General features: G+C 34.1%; 1 protein-coding gene across 1 annotated transcript in view; it reads right to left on the bottom strand.

The window, feature by feature from the left end:
• Positions 1-6,974: 6,974 nt before the first annotated feature.
• Positions 6,975-22,310, bottom strand: part of SEMA3C (semaphorin 3C) — a 184,721-nt gene continuing 169,385 nt past the window's right edge. Inside the window, exons 16-18 of the mRNA XM_057549730.1 lie at positions 14,414-14,481; positions 12,159-12,289; positions 6,975-8,666 (exon numbers count right to left, since the gene is read on the bottom strand). Of these exons, the coding sequence (XP_057405713.1) occupies positions 8,253-8,666; positions 12,159-12,289; positions 14,414-14,481 (613 nt within the window). The 3' untranslated portion in view covers positions 6,975-8,252. The remainder of the gene's footprint in view (positions 8,667-12,158; positions 12,290-14,413; positions 14,482-22,310) is intronic.

Raw genomic sequence — 22,310 nt, 5'->3', positions numbered from 1 at the left:
CTGTCATTAATGGCTCTTGGATTTTTATCCATGACTGATTTAGTTCTCAGTATTGAAACCTAAACCACTTCCTCCTCTGGCTATTACTGCATAATAAATCCCTCTTTCTGACAGTTTCTGCATATTCTAGCTCCAGGACCACCCCTAGGGCTCTCTACAAACCACCTTTGACCTCTTTTGGTGTCCCTTTTTCCCTTCTGGAGCAGGCTACTCCAACAATTCTTCCTCAACCTCAGGGGATGAGTACTCTCATATCACCCCTGCCTTTTATTTCAAAAGTACACTCCAGGAGGAACTATTACCAGTTGTTTATACCTCTTTGTGAGTGAAAGTCAATACTTAAATCTACCAGTTACGTGCTCTTTTAGAAATATGTCTTTGGCTCCTAGTTGGTCTTTCTGTTTTCTTTGTTTGCATTCCTTGCTCTCAAAAGTCCTCTGAAATACAGCCAGAGATATTTTGTATGGAATGTAAATCACTAATGTGATGTCGTTGCCTCCATGGCTTTTGTATTCCTTAGAATCAAATCTAAACATCTCCCCGTGGTCATCAGGACCCACGTGACTTTGTTTCTCTGCCTTTGGGATACAGTCTCGTCCTTGCCTTCTCTTCTTTCACTGAGATCAAGCCACTCAGGTTTTCTTTTCTTTTCCTCAAATCTGCCAGAATTATTTTTGCCCCAGAGCGTTTACTAGCTTGTCGCTCTGCCTGAAATGCTCTTTTCCCCTGATCTTTGCAAGATTTTTTCACCTTTCTTTAATTTCCTTCAGAGAACTTATCTCAGCCTAACTTTTTTTTTCTTTTATCGGGGTATATAGTTGCTTTACAATGTTGTGTTAGTTTCTGTCGTTAGTTACAACGAAGCGAATCAGCTATATGTATACCTATATCCACTCCCTCTTGGACCTCCCCCCTCCCACCCCCCCCTTCCCACCCATCTAGGTCACCACAGAGCACGGAGCTGAGCTCCCTGCATTATACAGCAGGTACCCACTAGCTATCTGTTTTACACATAGTAGTGTATATAAGCCAATCCCAATCTCCCAGTTCATCCCATCCCCGCTTCCCCACTCCCTGTGTCCACATGTCCATTCTCTATGTCTGCATCTCTATTCCTGCCCTGCAAATAGGTTCATCTGTACCATTCTTCTAGATTCCACATATATGCATTAATATACGATATTTGTTTTTCTCTTTCTGACTTACTTCACTCTGTATGACAGACTCTAGGTCCATCCAAGCCTCTACAAATGACCCAATTTCGTTGCTTTTTATGGCTGAGTAATATTCCATTGTATATATGTACCACATCTTCTTTATCCATTCATCTATCAATGGACATTTAGGTTGCATCCATGTCCTGGCTATTGAAAATAGTACTGCAGTGAACATTGGGGTGCATGTGTATTTTTGAATTATGGTTTTCTCAGGGTATATGCCCAGTAGTGGGATTGCTGGGTCATATGGTAGTTCTATTTTTAGTTTTTTAAGGAATCTGCATACTGTTCTCCATAGTGGCTGTATCAATTTACATTCCCACCAACAGTGCAAGAGGGTTCCCTTTTCTCCACCATCAGCCTGACCTTTACATAGCTATTTGTGTGTTTGTTTTAACTTTTCCATCCAGGAAGTAAATTTCACAACAGCAAGGATGTTGCTTTGTTACCTGCTATACCCTCAATGCCTAAAATACTGCCAGGCACATAGTAAGTGCTCAATAAATATTTGATGAAAGAATTAATAAATGGTATTTCCAGTAGCAAAGACATAGTGATAAAATAGTTAATACTACCTGATATTCATTTTACATCAGGTAAGTTTTGAGCACTTTACATGAATTATCATGATCTTCACTTTCTCATGAGATTGATATTATCATAGTGATGTCAGACCTGTAAAGTTAGGTAGTAGTAACCTAGAAAATTGAGTCTAGGCATTCTGACTCCATGGCCTGGGCTAGATGTTACCCAGAGTCCTATAAATTATATTATGAAGGCTGCTGTGTATGAAAGTTTTTGTAGTGAAAAGCCTTCTTGGTGAGACTCTAAGTAATGAAGTATAGAAGATGCTTAAAGTTTGGAGCTAGACTCTTTGTATTTCATACTTTGGGGCCTTTAGAAAGTTATTTAACTCAGGGAAAGTATCTAAATGCATTAGACTCTCAGTTTTTCCATTTACAAAACAGACTAATACCTTCAGAAGATCTTACGAAGAAAGCAGATAACTATGTATAGTGTGCACCTTTACATAGGAATGCTCACAGAAAATGCTCAGTAAATGGTTATTTGTAAGAGGGTGATAATTGTGGTAGTTTTCTGGTGCTATAGCTGTTGACTGTTATGAGTTCCCTAGCACATAGTTTACCTTCTTTACCAATATGAATTCAGCCATGATTTACCATGCCTGGAGGGTTGCCAGAAGAGATCTGATGGGAGGCTATAGAATGGGAATACCGAGGACCCTTATGATAAAGGTCAAGTTTGTAACACTGTAGATGACAGCTAACATCCAGGGTGAGTAAATCTAAGCTCCAGGAGAGCCAGCTTCTCCCAGCAACTCAAGATTACAAGGTGAATGGAGAAGAAATTCAACTTGGGGAAAGAATGAGTCAAGACCCTACTCTTGAATTGGGAAAATAAAAGTTCAGGGTCAAAAATGAAGACCCACAGGTGCATAACATGATAATGATCATCAGAATGTCTGCTGGCCAGTGGCAGGGGACTAAGAAAATAGGAGCAACAATAAAGATAACAAATCCTCACTGGAGCTTCTGAATGAAGTGGAGGGGTCTTATAACAGCACGTAACAAGAGCATTAATTCAACTAATAATAATATATAATCATGTGGCAGGAATGTTATAAACACTTTATGTATAAATATGATTCTAACCTTCACAACAACCCTGTGAGTTGCTATCATTTTTATCCTCATTTTTCAGATGAGGCACCCAAGGTACAAAGAGGTTAAGTAACTTTCCCAAGGCCACTCAGTAAGCAACTGGCTGCTGGGAGTCTGCATTACAGATGATTATCCTGGAAAATCCATGGATATGGGTCCACTGAGCCACACAACCCATCAAGGCATGATTGGAACTATAGGTACAAGTATTGAGAAGAAGGATGGTTTCCAAACATTTTAAAAAATAAAATTGCAAGAGAACCTAATGAAATTGTCAGTTTTTAACTAAAATAAACTTTAATAATAACTATGTGACATATTCTTCAGAAGATACTTACATATTTGAACAGCAGCACTATAATGAAACTTCTTCTATCTCCAATTATGTAAGTACATTTCCTCACACTTTCATATCTAAAAACAAAAATTAGAAATAGCATTTTGGTTCAATCTTGTTTCATCCAAGGTAATTTAATTAATGAAAGAAAGAGATGCTACATCCATCTCATATACATCTTCATTTAAGATTTTTTTTTTGTTTAGTGATTTTTATGTTATTGAGCTTTTACTATGCATCAGGTACTATAAGAATTTCACATGTATTAACTCATTTAATTTTCACAACTACTACATGTGAAAGATATTATTATAATTCCAATTTTAGAGAAAGCAACATCTCATCAAGAGGGACATAACATTCCCAGGCTGTATCATTTTTAAGTGGAGAAGTTGGAATGGGAACTTGAAGCAGAAACTGAGATTCATTTTGAAATAATAAAAGAATTGAATATAGCTGGTTTGTGGATCTCGATGTGCATGATCTGTGGATACAACACACATACATTTGCATCCATGAAAATATCACTGGGAATCCAGTGAATGTGCCAGGCAGATGTGGCTTGGGTAGTACCTCCTCAGTGTTTTTTGGTTCCCATGGTTGCTTTTCCTATTCACGGCTTACAACTGTGAGTTCTCATCAACTCAAAAGATACTTTGAAGGTCCAAGCTCTCTGTTTGATGAGCCATGATGCAGCAGAGAAGGGAAGTTGATTATTAATCATACCCTCTCCACCCCCGACCCACACAAATCAGTGAAAGGGAAAAAATTAAACAAGATATTAAAAAATATCCAGAGAAACAATAGGAATGGCTTTGATTTTTATAATAATTCCACCATATATCCATTTGGCCATGCAGAAATCATTATGTTTTTTATCTCATAAAGTGTTTGGATGGCATGTTTATAATTCAGAGGAATAACTCAGAGGAAAAAACACTTAAGGAACATAATTCACCCCACTTTTGTACTTGGGGGTTGAGAGATAACCTTACAAAGGATAAATAGTTTTAATGTGTTTGTTATAATGGCATTCTTTAATAGCACTTTATGTAAGTAACACTCAAGCATGGCAACATAATAGCCCTGAGAAATATACAATTCAACCTGTATGGAAAGTATTATTTTATGAGGTACATAGACAAATACATTAGTCACTAGAGTGAAGATGGCATTTTCTTATCTTGGAGGTAGTTCTTCCAATTCTCAATACCTGTGCACTATGAAAGTAAAGTTGTTATGAAATCATAAAAATTGAAATATATACCAGAGGCCCCTTAGGAAAAACAATTCATTGACAGTGAAGTTCACTGAACAAGCACATACACAGAATTTGTTGCAATTGGTTTTGATTTTGCAGAGGGGCTTGTATTCTTGTGCAAAAGGTGATTGGATAAAATGATGGTGGGATAACTCTTATGAAAAAAAAATATTTTTCACAATAGTCTTCCACAACTTTGTCACCATGCATAAAATTCAAAGAAATTCTCAATGCCACTGGTTAAGTAACCATTTTACTTAGTCTGCTTATTTCTTTGTCTAGACTGAAGTTTTCAATGGACTTGACTGTGCTGCAAAACAAAGCTGCGGTGTCTCGCTTGACTTTACCCAGAGAGTAAATATAGGAAACTGTGATCCTTTCCTTAAAAAATTTTTTCACTTAGGTAGGAGGCACAAAGCATCAGAAATGCATTAAAATGGTAAGAAATGCATTTAAAAGTTTTTAAACTAACGTTAAGTTCAAATAGAAGCAAGGGAGATACTGAGAAATGAAACAATTAGGGAGTAGTGCAGAATCATCAGGTTGGAAGATTTGTTGAGATTACTTTTATTTTTTGTTGTTTCTTTTCCTGTGGCTTCCTTTCCCTCACTTTTATAAAGGCTCATTTATCTTGGTAAGGTGTTATCTGATCCACTGACCACAGGCTCCCCAGCCTAGACCATTGGCATTTAACTTGTCAAAGGACACAACTTAAACATTCCTTCCTGTTCTAGCAATATGTCACTTTCTAAATAAACAAATATTAAGATATTTATTGATTACTTATTATATGATATGTTCTGCCCTAACACTTTACTAGGATGAACTTGGGCAGAGAACTGAGGCGGAGAGAGATTCGATAACTTTCCCATGATAAGACAGTAGGCTTGGATTCAAATCCTAGCAGTCTGGTTCCAAAGCCCAAGCATTTATAAACTATACTTTTTTTTTCCCACTGTGGACACAAGTCTGAATAACTGTCCACAGACGTGAGTGGATGTACCATGCCTCTTAAAGAGAAAACAAATATGAATTTGCTTGCTGTTTATAAAGTATCATAGAAATACACACAGAAACTGAGAACACTGGATGCTTCTGGGGTAGGACTTGCATAAAGGAGAGATAGTAGTGCAAGGAGAGATTTCCAAGTATATCTTTCTGGAAGTTTTGAATTTTGAAATCCAGATGCATTACTTTCACAAAAAAAAGGATACATAAATAAAACAGGGAAAAAAAGAACAATTACAAGAGTCAGTAGATTCTACCATGCCAACAAGAAATTGTAAGCCCAACATTAAAAAGGAAAATTAAAGACATCCTTGGGGAATTCAACATGTTTTATTTTGCCAGGCACATGATTTCTTCAATATCCAATTAAATAATACTGTGCTAACTACATTTTCTAACACAGAGTGAACATTCACTGTAATGACAGTTTCATCATGCTAGAATCTATTCACAAACCTACACTGTGAAAAAAAGTGCATTTCTAGGAAATTTTATGTACAAATGGAAAACATATCAAGTCATCGAACTGTCAAACTACACAAAATAAAACCAACCAATCAACCACCAACATTCAGTATATGTTAACAATAGTTTTAAGCAAGAAAATTTTCTTTACATTTGGCAGTTTTGTTCAAAAGGGGCTCTATAATTTTAAAAGTAAAGTAATAAAAGTATATACAATTTAATAATGTTCAAAGTAGAAGATATTAAATAGCACAAATAATGTTACAACACTAAACACCCTATTGTCCATCAGTTTGGGTTTACATGAAGCAAGGGGACCTGTATAGTTTACCCTATCCTCTGAGTCTAAAACAATTTTACTTTCAACTCTGTACATAGAATAGATTGGCCATAAATACAGAAGATGGTTTTGGCTTTATGCACATTTCTATTTGTGCATGTAGAGTAGAAATAATGACCTACTTGCAAAACAAACTGCTTTAGAGACTACTTTAGAATCATATACATTTGGAACAATAGCTTTTATTTAATAGCTTCTTTTTGAATAAACATTATTTATGTTGCATTTGTTAACTGCTATTTTTGCCCCATTGAGGCTTCCTCTTATAATATCATAATTTACCACCATTTAAATAATAAATCTTATTCCTAGATTCTGATCAGTGATTACATTCATTTTGACAATGATTTTAGTTCTTGACGCTTTATATTGTAGTGCTTAGGAAGGTAATATATCTACCTTGATTACCTTCTTCATGGCTTGTTAACTACAAATAAAACTTTTGTATTAGATTTTGATTAGGTATATGATATAAGTTCTGTTTGCACCTAGGAACATGAAAATGTCTTTAAAAGTAAGTAAAATGAAAGAGCAAAAGTTGTGTTTTTAAAAGAAATATGAGGATATGAAGAAAATTTTCATACTTCTCCCATCTAGTTGTTATTTGGCGTAAAAAAAAAAAATCACTATTAAATTACTCTAATAAAAGGATCCAAACATACAATTAGAAGATAGTTATTTTATTCGTCACAAACTTACCACATTTGTATTTATATACCAGTGAACATAATGTACCAACATTCTTTTAAAATAAAGTATGTCTATTTTTGTTCAAATTAGAATTTTTCTCACTTCTCCACAAAATGAGCGTCTCTCCAGCACACATGAAAGAGTATTAAAAAAAAAAAAAGAATCGGTGACTTAAAAATCAGTATGATATCTGAGGTTGGTAAACAAAAAAAAGTGAGTTAATCATTGAAATTAATTATTGAAGTTAAAAATTAGTAACATTTTTAATAAACTTCTGTCAATAAAATTGCATTTCCTACCTTGTTTTTTCTTTTTTTTCCATTTTGATTGTTTCGGCCCTCATATACAAGTTTGATATTTCAAAAGAAATTTCTTCTTATATTTTTTAAAATGCCATACAAAGTACAAAATTAGAATAAACACATTTATCAATTAAACTGTGTAAGATTATATTCTCTGAGCCTAGAATAACTTAAATAACTTCCAAAAAAGAAAGTGCTTTTGTTTGGAAGATGATTACATAACAATATAAACTTAAATGCTTCACTGATATAATTCCAATATTAAAGATATTAATGGTTAGTGGTCCTTTTATCTTCCTGAAACAAGGGAACAGAGATCAATGACAGATATCAACAACTGATAATTTTTGCAATCTTAAAAGTAACTAATACTATATTTCACTGGAAGCACATAAACTCCATGTTATCTTTTTATGAAAATCGCTTGTGTTTTATACAACTTTTAGATTCCCTCTTCCTTGTCTCTTTTCTATTCTACATTTCTTTTGACAACTACTCTGTCACATGCATTTATATAACTTTTACTATGTAAAAATTGTGAACGTGGCATTTGGTTTTGTATACAAATGATTGACAGTTAGAACTCTAAACCCTTAAAGCAAGGATCGAAGATCACAGGTTACGGCCCTCGTTCAATTAAGGGATGTAAGAATTCTAGTTTTATAGTCGCCATATTGGTTTTGAAGAAAAGGTAAATAAAGATATAAATAAAATCTAGGTTAAGTTAAATATTTCTATGCACCATGAGGACCATGACATGTCTAGTGCTAGTCAATATCATACAAGAAAATGCATACTCATTTCAGTTCATGTAACGTTCACCTTTAGGAGTGAGTAACCACCTTTTTCAGGAATTTCCCATGGGTAAAGCACAAGATTCTTTGCTCAGAAGTTGATCACTGAAGACAGATCATTTACTGATGGAAGCATAAGCCTCATTTAAGAAAACATTATGACTCTGGCAGCTGATTCCTCCTATTTCTACTTTTCCGGCTGTTGATGAGAGCCTTTAACTTGCCATAGTCCCCTCTCATCTTCTGGGATTCTTCTCCCTGTTGATGTTGCTGCCGAGTATCTTTGCAGTACTGATTAATCATCTGCATTTCTGAGTGGCTGAACGCCCCCATGATGTCCTTTGGGTGGAAGGGTAAAGCCCTCACAGAGCTGGCCCAGGTCCACGGAGACCATTTGTCTGTAACAACAGCCACCATTTCGGAATCTAAAACTTTAAAGTTGATCTTGGCTATGGTCTGCTTGAAGCTGTTTTCTGTTGCGATGCAGTGATACAGTCCTTGGTCAGAATCCTGAACAGAGCGGATCAGGAGTCCTTGTGAAGTGGCTATGATTCGCTCATTCAGCTTGACCTAAAAGAGAGATATCAAAGATCTGAATACCTAACTCTATATCTTCTAAAAAGATATGACCAACAATACAGAGTGTTAACTTCCTTCTTAGTGGACACAGATTTTTGGTAAGTTCCATTGTCTTTTTTTTTTTTTTTTTTTGCTCAGGAAATCTAGTCTCAGCAGTACTGAATCTATTAAAGAGAGGGTGAAGTTATCACTCATATTGCCCAAAATAGCTTAAAGTGCATTCTCTTTGGATAGAAGTAGTTTCTCCACATATAAGCCAGAGTTTTGGATGTTTCTGGAATGTAAATCACAGTCAACATATAAAAATGAAATTCACAGATAGTTTAAAATGTCTATTTATCCTGTAGTTCTTGCCTTTTATTGTAACAAAAATACTCACTTATTGAGTAATAACATGAAGCCACAATTAAAGGGTTGAATTTTACCTTTTCTTCAATGAATGAATGAATATTCCCTTAACTAAAAATTTTATAAGCAGAGGCAGCGTTTTGAACATTATCAAGGGCTTTTTCCTATTATCTAACACAAAGAATGACTGAAAATAAGCTGGAACTCATTATCTTATAAGTACTCCAAGTGGTTTTACTTTCCAAGGAAAAGTAATAAGAAGCTATGAGGTGAATATTTAATTACTTTACAGGCTTATACTGGAAAAAATATCATTTTCTAGATATAAACTAAATGCTGAAATCCATTTCCTTACAGTTCCTGCTATAGTATTGTCAATGAACACATAAAAATCTAAGTGGTAAGTAGTTCCTTCACATGTATACTCAGGAATGCTCTTTCATTGAGGGAAGAAAGAAATTTTACCCAAAGAAAAATAAGGGAAGGCAAAATATAGTATTGAAATACAAAAAATAGAACAGAACTAGAAAAGAGAGATTAGGAAAAAGTAAGGACAGAAATACATAAAGCAAATTTTTTTATGTTCATTTAATTTTTAAAGTTTAAATGTGCCTTGAAAACAGTTTTAAATAATGTAGGAATGCATTCAGAAATAAAAGAAAAGAAAGCCTTTTCCATTTGTGTGAAATTGGGAAAAATTTTGGAGGCCAATTTGATAATATCTATTAGCATGTATATAATACTCAGTGCAGACATTTTATTTCTAGGAATTTATATAGAAGATATATTCTTACAAGTATGCAGATATTCATTTACATGATGTTTTTGATAAGAGGAAAAACAAGAAATAATGTAACCAGTAGATAGCTTTAGAAAACTTAAGGTATGTTCATACAGTGGAATACTATGCAGCCAAGAAAAATAAGGTAGCTCCACATGTACTGATATGGTGTGTGTGTGTGTGTGTGTCTGTGTGTACGTATCAGAGAGACAGAGACAGACAAAGAGAGAGCAGAAAATAGGAAGATTATGGAGACTATTTGGAGGAATATATAATTCTTAGCAGCCTTATACTCTGAGAAGTGGGAATAAGTATTGAAGTGGAGAAGAGGAGGGCTTTTAGTTTTCACTTATGCTATTCAATATGAACTATTTGCATTTTTCTCTGCAAGCTTTTTTTTACCATTTGTCTTACTTTTCAAAAATAAAAGTTCAATATTTACACACCATTAATATGAGAAATATGTGTATGTTTGCCTAAGCTACTAAAGAAGAATTAAAATAAATTTAATTAAATATTAATAGTTTATTCAGCTAAAGTGAGACTGAGTGGAATTGTGATCTGCTTGAATTCTGGACAGAACAGATTTTCGTAATTACATTAGAGTTAATTTTTTCATAGTCTTAAACTATGGCATTCTTCTGTTTTTTGAGATTGGAAGAAAAATCAAGATAGTCATATTTGAGTCTCCACATTCTTGAAACTTCTGAAATAGAACATTAGAAATATCATAAAAGTGATAAAATTCATGATCCATTCCCTTTTAAATTTCATTTGATAATTCCTGTGACATGTATTCAAGACTGTATATATTCATTTATTTCAATTTTACATAATAGAAATTACATTCACTCATTACATATTATTCCACTGAACTTTCTACTGAATAAAAGAAAAGCATTTTATCTATGTTAGGTAAGCCCCCGTTTGAGTTTTGGATTTCCAATTCACATACACACACACAGACTTTCTCTGGAAGGATGGTTCATGTCCACATGTCATGTTCTAGCCTAAGAATTCCATTTCTGTATGATAATCATCATAGTACATTATAAATTTTACCCCAGATTACTTTGCAAGGCAATTATTCTTATGCTCCATATCCATTCAAAATAATTTAAAATTAATTAGACTGCAGACAATTCAAGACTAATTTGATGATAGATTTGATAGCAAAGAAAATAGGTCTCAAACAATATTTTTTTTTAATGAAAAAACTAAAAAAAAAAATTTAATATCATGGAAATCTGGGGCAAGAAGGGGCCCTGAAGTCCATTGAGCTCATCTTTGATAGTTATGTCTCATCTTATGCAAGTGGTCATCAGCCTATGGTTTAATATTCCAGTGACAGGGGACACAAAATTTCCTAAACAACTCATAACATCTTTGGATAGGCAGGTCTGAGAATTGGTAAGTATTTCCTCATAAAGAGCCAACATCTGTTTCAGTAATTTTGATGCAATGCCTGTGTTCTACAGCTTGGGATTGTATCCATTCTACATAGCCCTCATTAACCTAATATGTAGTACGGAAACTGCCTACAATAGAACACACACAAATGCAGAAGGCTCTATTTTCTCTTTGCTGCATCAGACTTTATGATGTACTGTTAATACCATTGCAGTCTAGGCTACTTTGACGGTTTATATATCCATATATATTTTTCTTCTTATCCTCTCATTTGTCAGGACAACGTGACATCAATATCATAGAATTCATTATTTATAATATTTCACTGTATGCTGTTTTACAATGTTTTCCTTTTAAAGCAGCTCTTTACAATCAGTGAAAGGTTAATGTAAGTGTCCTTTTATTTGAAAATCGAGGTTTTTTTTACATATCAGTAAATAAAGGCAATGGTCCCATACACAATGATTCCACATATTACCTAACAAAACCCCAGGAGTTATGAATAATAAAGCAATGGAAACAGATTACCACACAGCAGAAAAATGCTCTTTGCCATTTCTTGCTGAGGAAAATTGAACTTTTTTAAAAGCCCCTTTTATTTTGTGAATCACACAAAGGTGCTGTTGTGTGAGAACTTAGCTTCTGGATTTGCACACATCTTGTTTCTTTTACAAATGCTTCCTCACATCAATACCCCCATCTGAGTGTGCAAGCTCTTGTTTTAATCACTGTGTTATCAAGGTGAGCAGGAAGAGAGGATTTCTAATTAATCTGTCAACTCTATGGACAAAGGATTTTAAAGAAGGTGGCACTTGTCATCCCAGAGACATTAAAGGATGTTCATATGTCTTTCCTTTTTCATTTGATCTGAACCTCCCTGAGGGATGGTGATTTAATGCTCTTTCCAAAGCCCTGACTGATTGCTGCTCTGCTGAGTTACTCACCTCTTTCCTCCTGTCCTCGTCTTTCTGTAACAACCACTTGATAGATGCCTGTGGAGACTTGGGGGCACACTCAAGGAAAGTGGTGTTATTTTTTACTCCATACTGAACAATTTCAGCTGCATTTCTATATGCTGAAGAGCAAAAATAAAAGGAGAGAGGATGACAATGGAATTTGGAACATATTCTATTATATGAATGTTTGTTTCTCTATAAAATTGTGAGCAACTATGGCAAACCCCAAAGGCAGTCTTAATCATTTAACAAGCAGACTATTATACATTGTTTGCCTGGTTTGTTTAACCTAAAGGGAAGGAGAGAAAGATATAAGGGAACCAATGTTTATTCAAGAATTGCTTTACACGAAGGAATGCACTTAATATCATCTTGAACATTTAATTATTATAACATCTTTGTGAATTAAATTTTCTCAGCTTTTCACAGCTGAACAAATTGAGGCTGTGAGTTATGAGGAAACATATCCTAGTTAAAGAATTAGTAAGTGCCAGGCATTACTGAAGCCAAGTTCATGCCACCCCTAACTCCATACTCAGTGTGGTATAGATTAAATTCAGAAACATTGGGAAAAGGCAGAAAGCAAGGTGTGGCCACAGTGGGATGTAATGGTTGAGAAAACGATCTTTGAAATCAGATTTTGCCTGAGGTAAAATCTTGACTTCATCACTACTGGCTGTGTAACCTTAGAGAAGTTATTTAATATCTCTGTGCTTCAGTTTTACTTGGTTCTAAAACAGACATTTTCAGACATTCTTTACAGAAAGTCTTAAATTAGGAAGAGTATTTAGTATAATCATGTGGTAGCTTAGACATGGGCAGAATCCTCATTCATAAAGTGGGAATAGGAATAGACCTTACTTAAGAATAATTTCTTGAGCACTGAAACAATCCATTAAAAAGCACTTAGCTCAGGTTTTGACACAAAATCAACACTGGTGTTTGTTCATCATTACCTCCACTGCAAATACTCTTACCACTATGACTGACACTCAGATTTATAAAATACTCAGCAAACAGAGAAATAGTAACCTGGCTTTATTCCCTCAATTAGATGTATGGAACAATTAAGCAAAATGTGTCTCAATTTTCTTCTTGTAGTTAGTGTAGTTAGTGACAAGAATTTCATTCTTTAAATAAAAACAAAAATGCCCAGACTCAAAAAGATTAGCAACAGGAATCTCAGTGTTAACAGTTAACAACAGTACCTCTGTAGCACCTTGGTGAGCCTGGAGGAAGGTCCCTCTGTTGGTGGGGTGGAGGTGGAGGGAAGGGGTCAGTGGGAAAAGTATAATAACATAATATCTCCATGTCAGGATGGGAAGAAAGGAATTAGATTAATTGTAAGATACAAGGCAGGACTGCCAGAAGTAAATGGAATGGTTGTAAACTGTAAAACCAAGGCACTAAAGTACACCCATGTTCAGAGCAGGATAATTCATAATAGCCAACATTTGGAAGCAGTGCAAGTGTTCATTGATGGATGAGTGGGTAAACAAAATGCGATATATATTATACATACAATGGATTATGTTTTCACCTTAAACAGGAAAAAAAATATTCTGGCACATGTTACATCATGAATGAATCCTGAAGAAGACATTAGGCTAAGTGAAATAAGCCATTTACAAAAGGACAAATATTGTATTATTTCACCTATATGAGATATCTAGAGTATTCAGATTCATAGAGACAGAAATTAGAACAGTGGTTGCCAGAAGCTGGGAAAGGGGGAATAGGGAGTTAGTGTTTAATGGTCATGGAGTTTAACTTAGGGATGATGAAAAAATTGTGGTGCCGGTTGCACAACACTGTGAATGTACTTAATGCCACAGAACTGTACACTGTAAAATGGTTAAAATAGTAAATTTTGTATGTAATTTAACACAGTAAAAAACAAACAAACAAGATGTTATTTTTTCTTCAGTGGTAAACAAAAAAATAAGTAAATTTTTTTCTTCAGAAAGAAAATAATGTCTAGGAAAATCTATAATTACTATCTTTGTGAAAGACTTACCTACTAACATACCCAAGGTATCTGTGTTCCCGGACTTTTGTTTTACAAAATTCTTAGTATACATACAAATAACATTTAATTTTTAATTACCATATATGAATACCACTAATTTTTATAGTGAATCTTTCTTTAAAATGACATACTTTAATCTATTACGAGGTTTCCCTTACTGAAATATGATATTGAGCACTGCTACTCTTTACCAAGTTTGACCACTTTTAATTACCTTTTAGATTAAATCCTCTGCATTGAGTCAATGGATTTCCATGTCTCACATCTTGTCTTCGGCTCCTCCTATAAAGCACAGAAGTATATACAAGTGACTTAGAATTAACATTGCCAATTATACCACATTTAAAAGACTTCAGTTTAAATTTTGCAATCTTCTGATTGCCTAAGCTTTCATAAAGAAAAAGTGGTCTGATTATCTGCATTTTTTTGTTCAATGCTTCAAATATAGTGTGGGTACTTAACCTTGTTTTCAATATGAATTAATTCAAACTCTCCCCATCTACCACTTGTGATAGATGAACCTCCTATTATGCGTACGTCCTGGCTAAATGCTAGATTCCAAGTTAATAGTGTAAATTTTTATTTTAGAGACATTCATAGAAAATTTTCTAAGATGATAACTCCAAAGTATAAACTCACTAGCATCCACCTCCTTATAATTTTTTCTTAAATAAGTATAATTCTCTTACAAAAGTCAATGTTTTCAAACCATTTCCAGATATACTAAAAAGTTTTCAGAACAAGAGATACAGAGAGCATGGATTTTTAGTATAAAGTTAAGCAAAATTTTTCATTTACTAGAATAAGAATTTTCCTTCACGCTTTTATTTTGAAAAATTTCAAGACTACAGAAAAGTAGATATATGAATACAATGAATGATGGTATACCTAGACTCATAAATCGTGTTTTGCCATATTTATTTTTTCTCTCATATGCAAGTATATGTCATGTATATACTGTGTATGCACATATATGAATATCTTTAGAAAATAAGTTGCAGACATGGTAATTTTACACCCTTAAATGTATGTGTCTTCTAAGAATAAGTAATTTCCCTACATAAGAACAATATCATTATTATACTAAAGATATCAATATTTATTTAATAATACCATATAATACACATTTTATATTAAAATTTCACTACTTGTCCCCAAAATATCCCTTATGAATTTTTTAAAGTTTATTCAGGATCCAATCAAGGTTCACTCAGGGCATTTACTTGTTACATATCACCAACTTAAGCATTTCAAAAATTTAGTTACATCCTTTGTAAGTTGGTCATTATTTAAATAAAAGTTTAAAGTTACTTGCAAACTATTTAATTTCTTGTCTTAGATTCACTTACATATTAGCTTCAACTGTATTACATAGGGCAACAAATCAAAATAGACCAACTGAAATTCTCTTAGCAATGAATCGTGGACATGAACATTGTTATAAGAGAGAAGAAAGGGAACGCTCTTCAAATATTGGGAGTACAGGGGTAGATCGGTTGTTTATTATCAACGCTGAAAAGTATATATGGATAAGCATATAACTTAATTGGGTTAGTTAAGTCTCTCAATATTTTTAACCTTAATGATAAATTAAAATATTCAGTAAGAAGAAGGGAAATATTAAAATCACACTGGGATTATAAAATTTGCAAAGCAAAACGAACCTCAAAGTCAATGATAATGAAAACAATTATTTTAAGGTTACAGCAAATAGTTAGTAGTTTAAATAATCAAGGGATTATATACATCTATTTACGAAAATATGAGTACCATTTTTGTGTCATTTAAGTATTGTTTCTCCCAAAAAGCCACATGATGCTTATTCAATTGTATATTTCTTTACAATCACACACACACGAACTAGTGGAAGTCACTCTTGTCTCAGAAATTATGATTAATACTGTACTTTAGAATAGCTCCTATGTCAGGTTTTTACTGCATTGTATTTGCTATATTTTGAAGTCACAGCATTATTTACTACCAGCTAACTTGTGAGCGTATATTATATGAGAACCATATGACAGTTCTTATGGCTGAACTGGTCATTTTCAGCCATCTAGACAAGCAATATTACTCACAATGGTTAAATTTATTGTCCTGTGGTCAGCACTATGTTACAGTTTACTCAAGTACATGAACCTCCAAGCTGGGCGATCTGAATTTGCAGTATCATATAGCTTCCAGACATTCAAATACCATTCAAATACCATTGTTATGGCTTGGCTTAAATGATGAAAACAAGGCAGCCATCTGAGCTTTCTGTATGTGTAGATTCCCTTTCAGGCATTTGTATAGCATTGTGAAAGCATGAGGGTAGACAGTCATATTATATTGCATGTAGGATTGGAGATTTGGCTCAAGTTGCCAATGTTTCCGCCATTATAGTCTATTCTTTTGGATAAACAATGAAATCATCTACTTCTTGTGTAAAAAGCAGATATTTACTTTAAGGGTGAACCGATTATCTTGTCTTAAAGTTTCCAACTTCATGTCTGAATCCAGAATAAATAACATTTGAGATTAAATTGTAATATTTGATACAGATGCACAAATAAAGGTAGTTGAGGGTGAAGAGGAAAAATGTTTATGTTGTTTACTATGATAAAACTTTTTTAAAAAAAGAGAAACTACTGAGCCAATGATACTTAACAACTCTATTATGTCAAAATATAACCTCCATTGATTTCCAAGTGTAACTGTACTTCTTTGTTTCCATACAAAGGACATGTTTTTGTTTTTCATTCCTATGAATTCCTCTACATGATCCTTGTGTTCCAGTTAGATAGTGCAATCGAAATAAAACCAGGTAAGTTAACACTATTAAAGAAAATGAAAAGTACTCCAAATGATCATTTTCATTATTACTATTTAATCTCTAAAGAAAACAAATGCTACATATGGGAATTTAGGAAATAATTCATGCAGCAAACATGTTTTGCATTCACTATAACTGTATGCTTAAAAAAGTTTGGGAATAATTTGGAGAATTTAAATAGTATAGATAGTTTTAATGAAACTCCCAGTATGCTAGCCAAAGACAGGTAAGCGTAGGCCAAGGAATACCTTATATATGTGTGTATATGTACACACACACACACACACAAATACACACAAGTCAAAACCACAATGAGATATCACCTCACACCTATTAGAATGGATATATATATATATATATATATATATATATATATATATATATATACAGTATTTTTTTTGGATCTCTGTGATAGAATTAAGACACTGCTAGAGGTATCAAGATAACTCTTTAAATCGTTAGTTTATTTTTCAGCCCATGATACATGTTTTTTTTCCTATCTGTACTTAAAAAACTGTGGTATAATTGACATATAACATTATATTAGTTTCAGGTGTACAGTTTCATATTTATATATATTGCAAAATGATCACCACAGTAAGTCTAGTTAACATCTGTCACCTTACGTAGTCAATTACAAAAGTTTTTTTTTTCCTGTGATGAGGACTTTTAAGATCTACTCTCCTAGCAACTTTCAAATATGAGCTACAGTATTATTAAGCAGTCACCATGCTTTACCTTACATACCCACGACTTAATTATTTTGTAACTGGAAGTCTGTACTTTTTGACCCCCTTTTGCCCATTTTTCCCACCACCACCAACCCTACCTCTGGCAACCACAAATCTGTTCTCTGTATCTATGAGCTTGCTTTTGTTGTTGTTGTTTTTAAAATTCCACATAAAAGTGAGATCATACAGTATTTATCTTTCTCTGTCTGACTTATTTTCCTTAGCATAATGCCCTCAAGGTCCAACCATGTTGTCACAAATGGCAAGATTCCATCATTTTTTATGAAGAGTATTCCATTGTGTGTGTGTGTATGTATGTATGTATGTATGTATGTACCTATCTATCTATCTATCTATCTATCTATCATCTATCTATCATCTATCTATCTATCTACCATATCTTCTTTATTCATTCATCCACTGATGGACACTTGGGTTGTTTTCGTGTGTTTGCTATTGAAAATAATGTTGCAATAAGCATGTGGGAGCATATATCTTTCTGAATTAGTGTTTTTGTTTTCTTTGGATAAGTACCCACAAGTGGAATTGCTGGATTGCATGGTAGTTCTATTTTTAATTTTTTCGGGAACCTATACACTTTGCCATAGTGGGTGCACCAATTTACATTCACATCAACAGTTCACAAGGGTTCCCTTTCTTCCACATCCACGGTAACACTCGTTATTTTTTGACTTTTTGATAATAGCCATTCTAACAGGTATGAGGTGATACCTCATTGTGGTTTTCGATTTGCATTTCTCTAATGATTAGTGATGCTGAGCATCTTTTCATGTGCCCCTTGTTTATCTGTATGTCTCCTTGGAAAATGTCTGTTCAGATCTTCTGACCATTTTTTATCAAATTATTTGTATTTTTGCTATTGAGTGGTATGAATTCTTTATACTTTTTTTAAAATAGATCTTTATTGGAGTATAATTGCTTCACAATACTGTGTTAGTTTCTGTTGCACAACAAAGCGAATCACCCATATGCATATACATGTCCCCATATCCCCTTCCTCTTGAGCCTCCCTCCCCTCTTCCCTATCCCACCCCTCTAGGTCATTGCAAAGCACTGAGCCGATCTCCCTGTGCTATGCTGCTGCTTCCCATCAGCCAACTGTTTTACATTCGGTAGTGTATATATGTTGATGCTACTCTCACGTCGCCCCAGCTTCGCTCTCCGACCCCATGTCCTTAAGTCCATTTTCTATGTCTACCTCTTTATTCCTGCCCTGCAACTAGGTTGATCAGTACTATTTTTTTTAGATTCCATATATATACATTAACATACGGTATTTGTTTTTCTCTTTCTGACTTGCTTCACTCTACATGACAGACTCTAGGTCCATCCACCTCACTACAAATAATTCAATTCCCTTTCTTTTTATGGCTGAGTAATATTCCATTGTATATATGTGCCACATCTTCTTTATCCATTCATCTGTAGATGGACATTTAGGTTGGTTCCATGATCTGGCTATTGTAAATAGTGCTGCAATGAACATTGTGGTACATGTCTCTTTTTGAATTATGGTTTTCTCGGGGTATATGCCCAGCAGTGGGATTGCTGGGTCATATGGTGGTTCTATTTTTAGTATTTTAAGGAAGCCCCATACTGTTCTCCATAGTGGCTGTATCAATTTACATTCCTACCAGCAGTGCAGGAGGGTTCCCTTTTCTCCACACCTTCTCCAGCATTTGCTGTTTGTAGATTTTCTGATGATGCCCATTCTAACAGGAGTGAGGTGATACCTCATTGTAGTTTTGATTTGCACTTCTCTAATAATTAGTGATGTTGAGCATCTTTCCATGTCCCTCTTGGCCATCTGTATGTCTTCCTTGGAGAAATGTCTATTTAGGTCTTCTGCCCATTTTTTAACTGGATTGTTTGTTTTTTGATATTGAGCTCCATGAGCTGTTTGTATATTTTGGAGATTAATCCTTTGTCTGTTGTTTCATTTGCAAATATTTTCTCCCATTCTGCAGGTTCTCTTTTTGTCTTGTTTATGGTTTCCTTTGCTGTGCAAAAGCTTTTAAGTTTAATTAAGTCCCATTTGTTTATTTTTGTTTTTATTTCCGTTACTCTAGGAGGTGGGTCAAAAAAGATCTTGCTGTGGTTTATGTGAAAGAGTGTTTTTCCTATGTTTTCCTCTAAGAGTTTTATAGTATCTGGTCTTACATTTAAGTCTTTAATCCATTTTGAGTTTACTTTTGCGTATGGTGTTCGGGAGTGTTCTCATTTCATTCTTTTACATGTAGCTGTCCAGTTTTCTCAACACCACTTATTGAAGAGGCTGTCTTTTCTCCATTGTATGTTCTTGGGCATTCTATCCTGTACCATTGATCTATATTTCTGTTTTTGTGACAGTACCATACTGTCTTGATTACTGTAGCTTCGTGGTATAGTTTGAAGTCGAGGAGCCTGATTCCTCCAACTCCTTTTTTCTTTCTCAAGATTGCTTTGGCTATTCAGGGTCTTTTCTGTTTCCATACAAATTGTGAGATTTTTTCTTCTAATTCTGTGAAGAACGCCATCGGTAGTTTGATAGGGATTGCATTGAATCTGTAGATTGCTTTGGATAGTATGGTCATTTTCATAATATTGATTCTTCCAATCCAAGAACATGGTATATTTCTCCATCTGTTTATGTCATCTTTGATTTCTTTCATCAGTGTTTTACCGTTTTCTGAGTACAAGTCTTTTGCCTCCTTAGGCAGGTTTATTCCTAGGTATTTTATTCTTTTTGTTGCAATGGTAAATGGGAGTGTTTCCTTAATTTCTCTTTCTGATTTTTCATTGTTGGTGTATAACAATGCCAGAGATTTCTGTGCATTAATTTTGTATCCTGCAACCTTAGCAGATTCATTGATTAGTTCTAGTAGTTTTCTGGTGGCATCTTTAGGATTTTCTATGTATAGTATCATGTCATCAGCAAACAGTGATAGCTTTGCTTCTTCTTTTCCAATTTGTATTCCTTTTATTTCTTTTTCTTCTCTGATTGCTGTGGCTGGGACTTCCAAAACTATGTTGAATAAGAGTGGTGAGAGTGGACATCCTTGTCTTGTTCCTGATCTTAGTGGAAATGCTTTCAGTTTTTCACCATTGAGTATGATGCTTGCTGTGGGTTTGTCATATATGGCCTTTATTATGTTGAGGTAGGTTCCCTATATGCCCATTTTCTGGAGAGCTTTTATCATAAATGATGTTGAATTTTGTCAAAAGCTTTTTCTGCATCTATTGAGATGATCATATGGTTTTTATTCCTTAATTTGTTAATGTGGTGTATCACATTGATTGATTTGCGTATATTGAAGAATCCTTGCATCCCTGGGGTAAATCCCAGTTGATCATGGTGTATGATCCGTTTAACGTGCTGTTGGATTCTGTGTGCTAGTATTTTGTCCAGGATTTTTGCATCTATGTTCATCAGTGATATTGGTCTATAATTTTCTTTTTTGTGATATCTTTTTTCTGGTTTTGTATCAGGGTGATGGTGGCTTCGTAGAATGAATTTGGGAGTGTTTCTCCCTCTGCAGTTTTTTGGAAGAGTTTGAGAAGGATAGGTGTTAGCTCTTCTCTAAATGTTTGATAGAATTCTCCTGTGAAGCCATCTGGTCCTGGACTTTTGTTTGTTGGAAGATTTTTAATTACGGTTTCAATTTCATTACTTGTGATAGTTCTGTTTATATTTTCTTATTCTTCCTGGTTCAGTCTTGGAAAATTGTACCTTTCCAAGAATTGGTCCATTTCTTTGTGGTTGTCCATTTTATTGGCATATAGTTGTTTGTAGTAGTCTCTATAATCCTTTGTATTTCTGTAGTGTCAGTTGTGATTTCTCCTTTTTCATTTCTATTTTTATTGATTTGCGTCCTCTCCATTTTTTTATTGATGAGTCTGGCTAAGGGTTTATCAATTTTGTTTATCTTCTCAAAGAACCAGCTTTTAGTTTTATTGATCTTTGCTATTGTTTTCTTCATTTCTATTTCATTTATTTCTGATCTGATCTTTATGATTTCTTTCCTTTTACCGACTTTAGGTTTTCTTTGTTCTTCTTTCTCTAGTTGTTTTAAGTGTAAGGTTAAATTGTTTATTTGAGATTTTTCTTGTTTCTTGAGGTGAGATTGTATTGCTATAGACTTCCCTCTTAGAACTGCTTTTGCTGTGGCCCATAGGTTTTGGGTTGTCATGTTTACATTATCATTTGTTTCTATGTATTTTTTTATTTCTTCTTTGATTTCTTCAGTGATCTCTTGGTTATTTAGTAGCACACTGTTTAGCCTCCATGTATTTGTGTTTTTTACATTTTTTTCCCCTGTAATTGATTTCCAATCTCATAGCATTGTGGTCAGAAAAGATGCTTGATGTGATTTCAATTTTCTTAAATTTTCCGAGTCTTGATTTGAGACCCAAGATGTGATCTATCCTGGACAATGTTCTATGTGCCCTTGAGAAGAAAGTGTATTCTGCCACTTTTGGGAGCAATGTTCTATAAATATCAGCTAGATCTGTCTGGTCTATTGTGTCATTTAAAGCTTGTATTTCCTTATTTATTTTCTGTTTGG

The sequence above is a fragment of the Balaenoptera acutorostrata genome, chromosome 7 (assembly GCF_949987535.1).
Source record: "Balaenoptera acutorostrata chromosome 7, mBalAcu1.1, whole genome shotgun sequence".
NCBI lineage: Eukaryota > Metazoa > Chordata > Mammalia > Artiodactyla > Balaenopteridae > Balaenoptera > Balaenoptera acutorostrata.
This window is presented reverse-complemented; position numbering and strand designations above follow the sequence as displayed.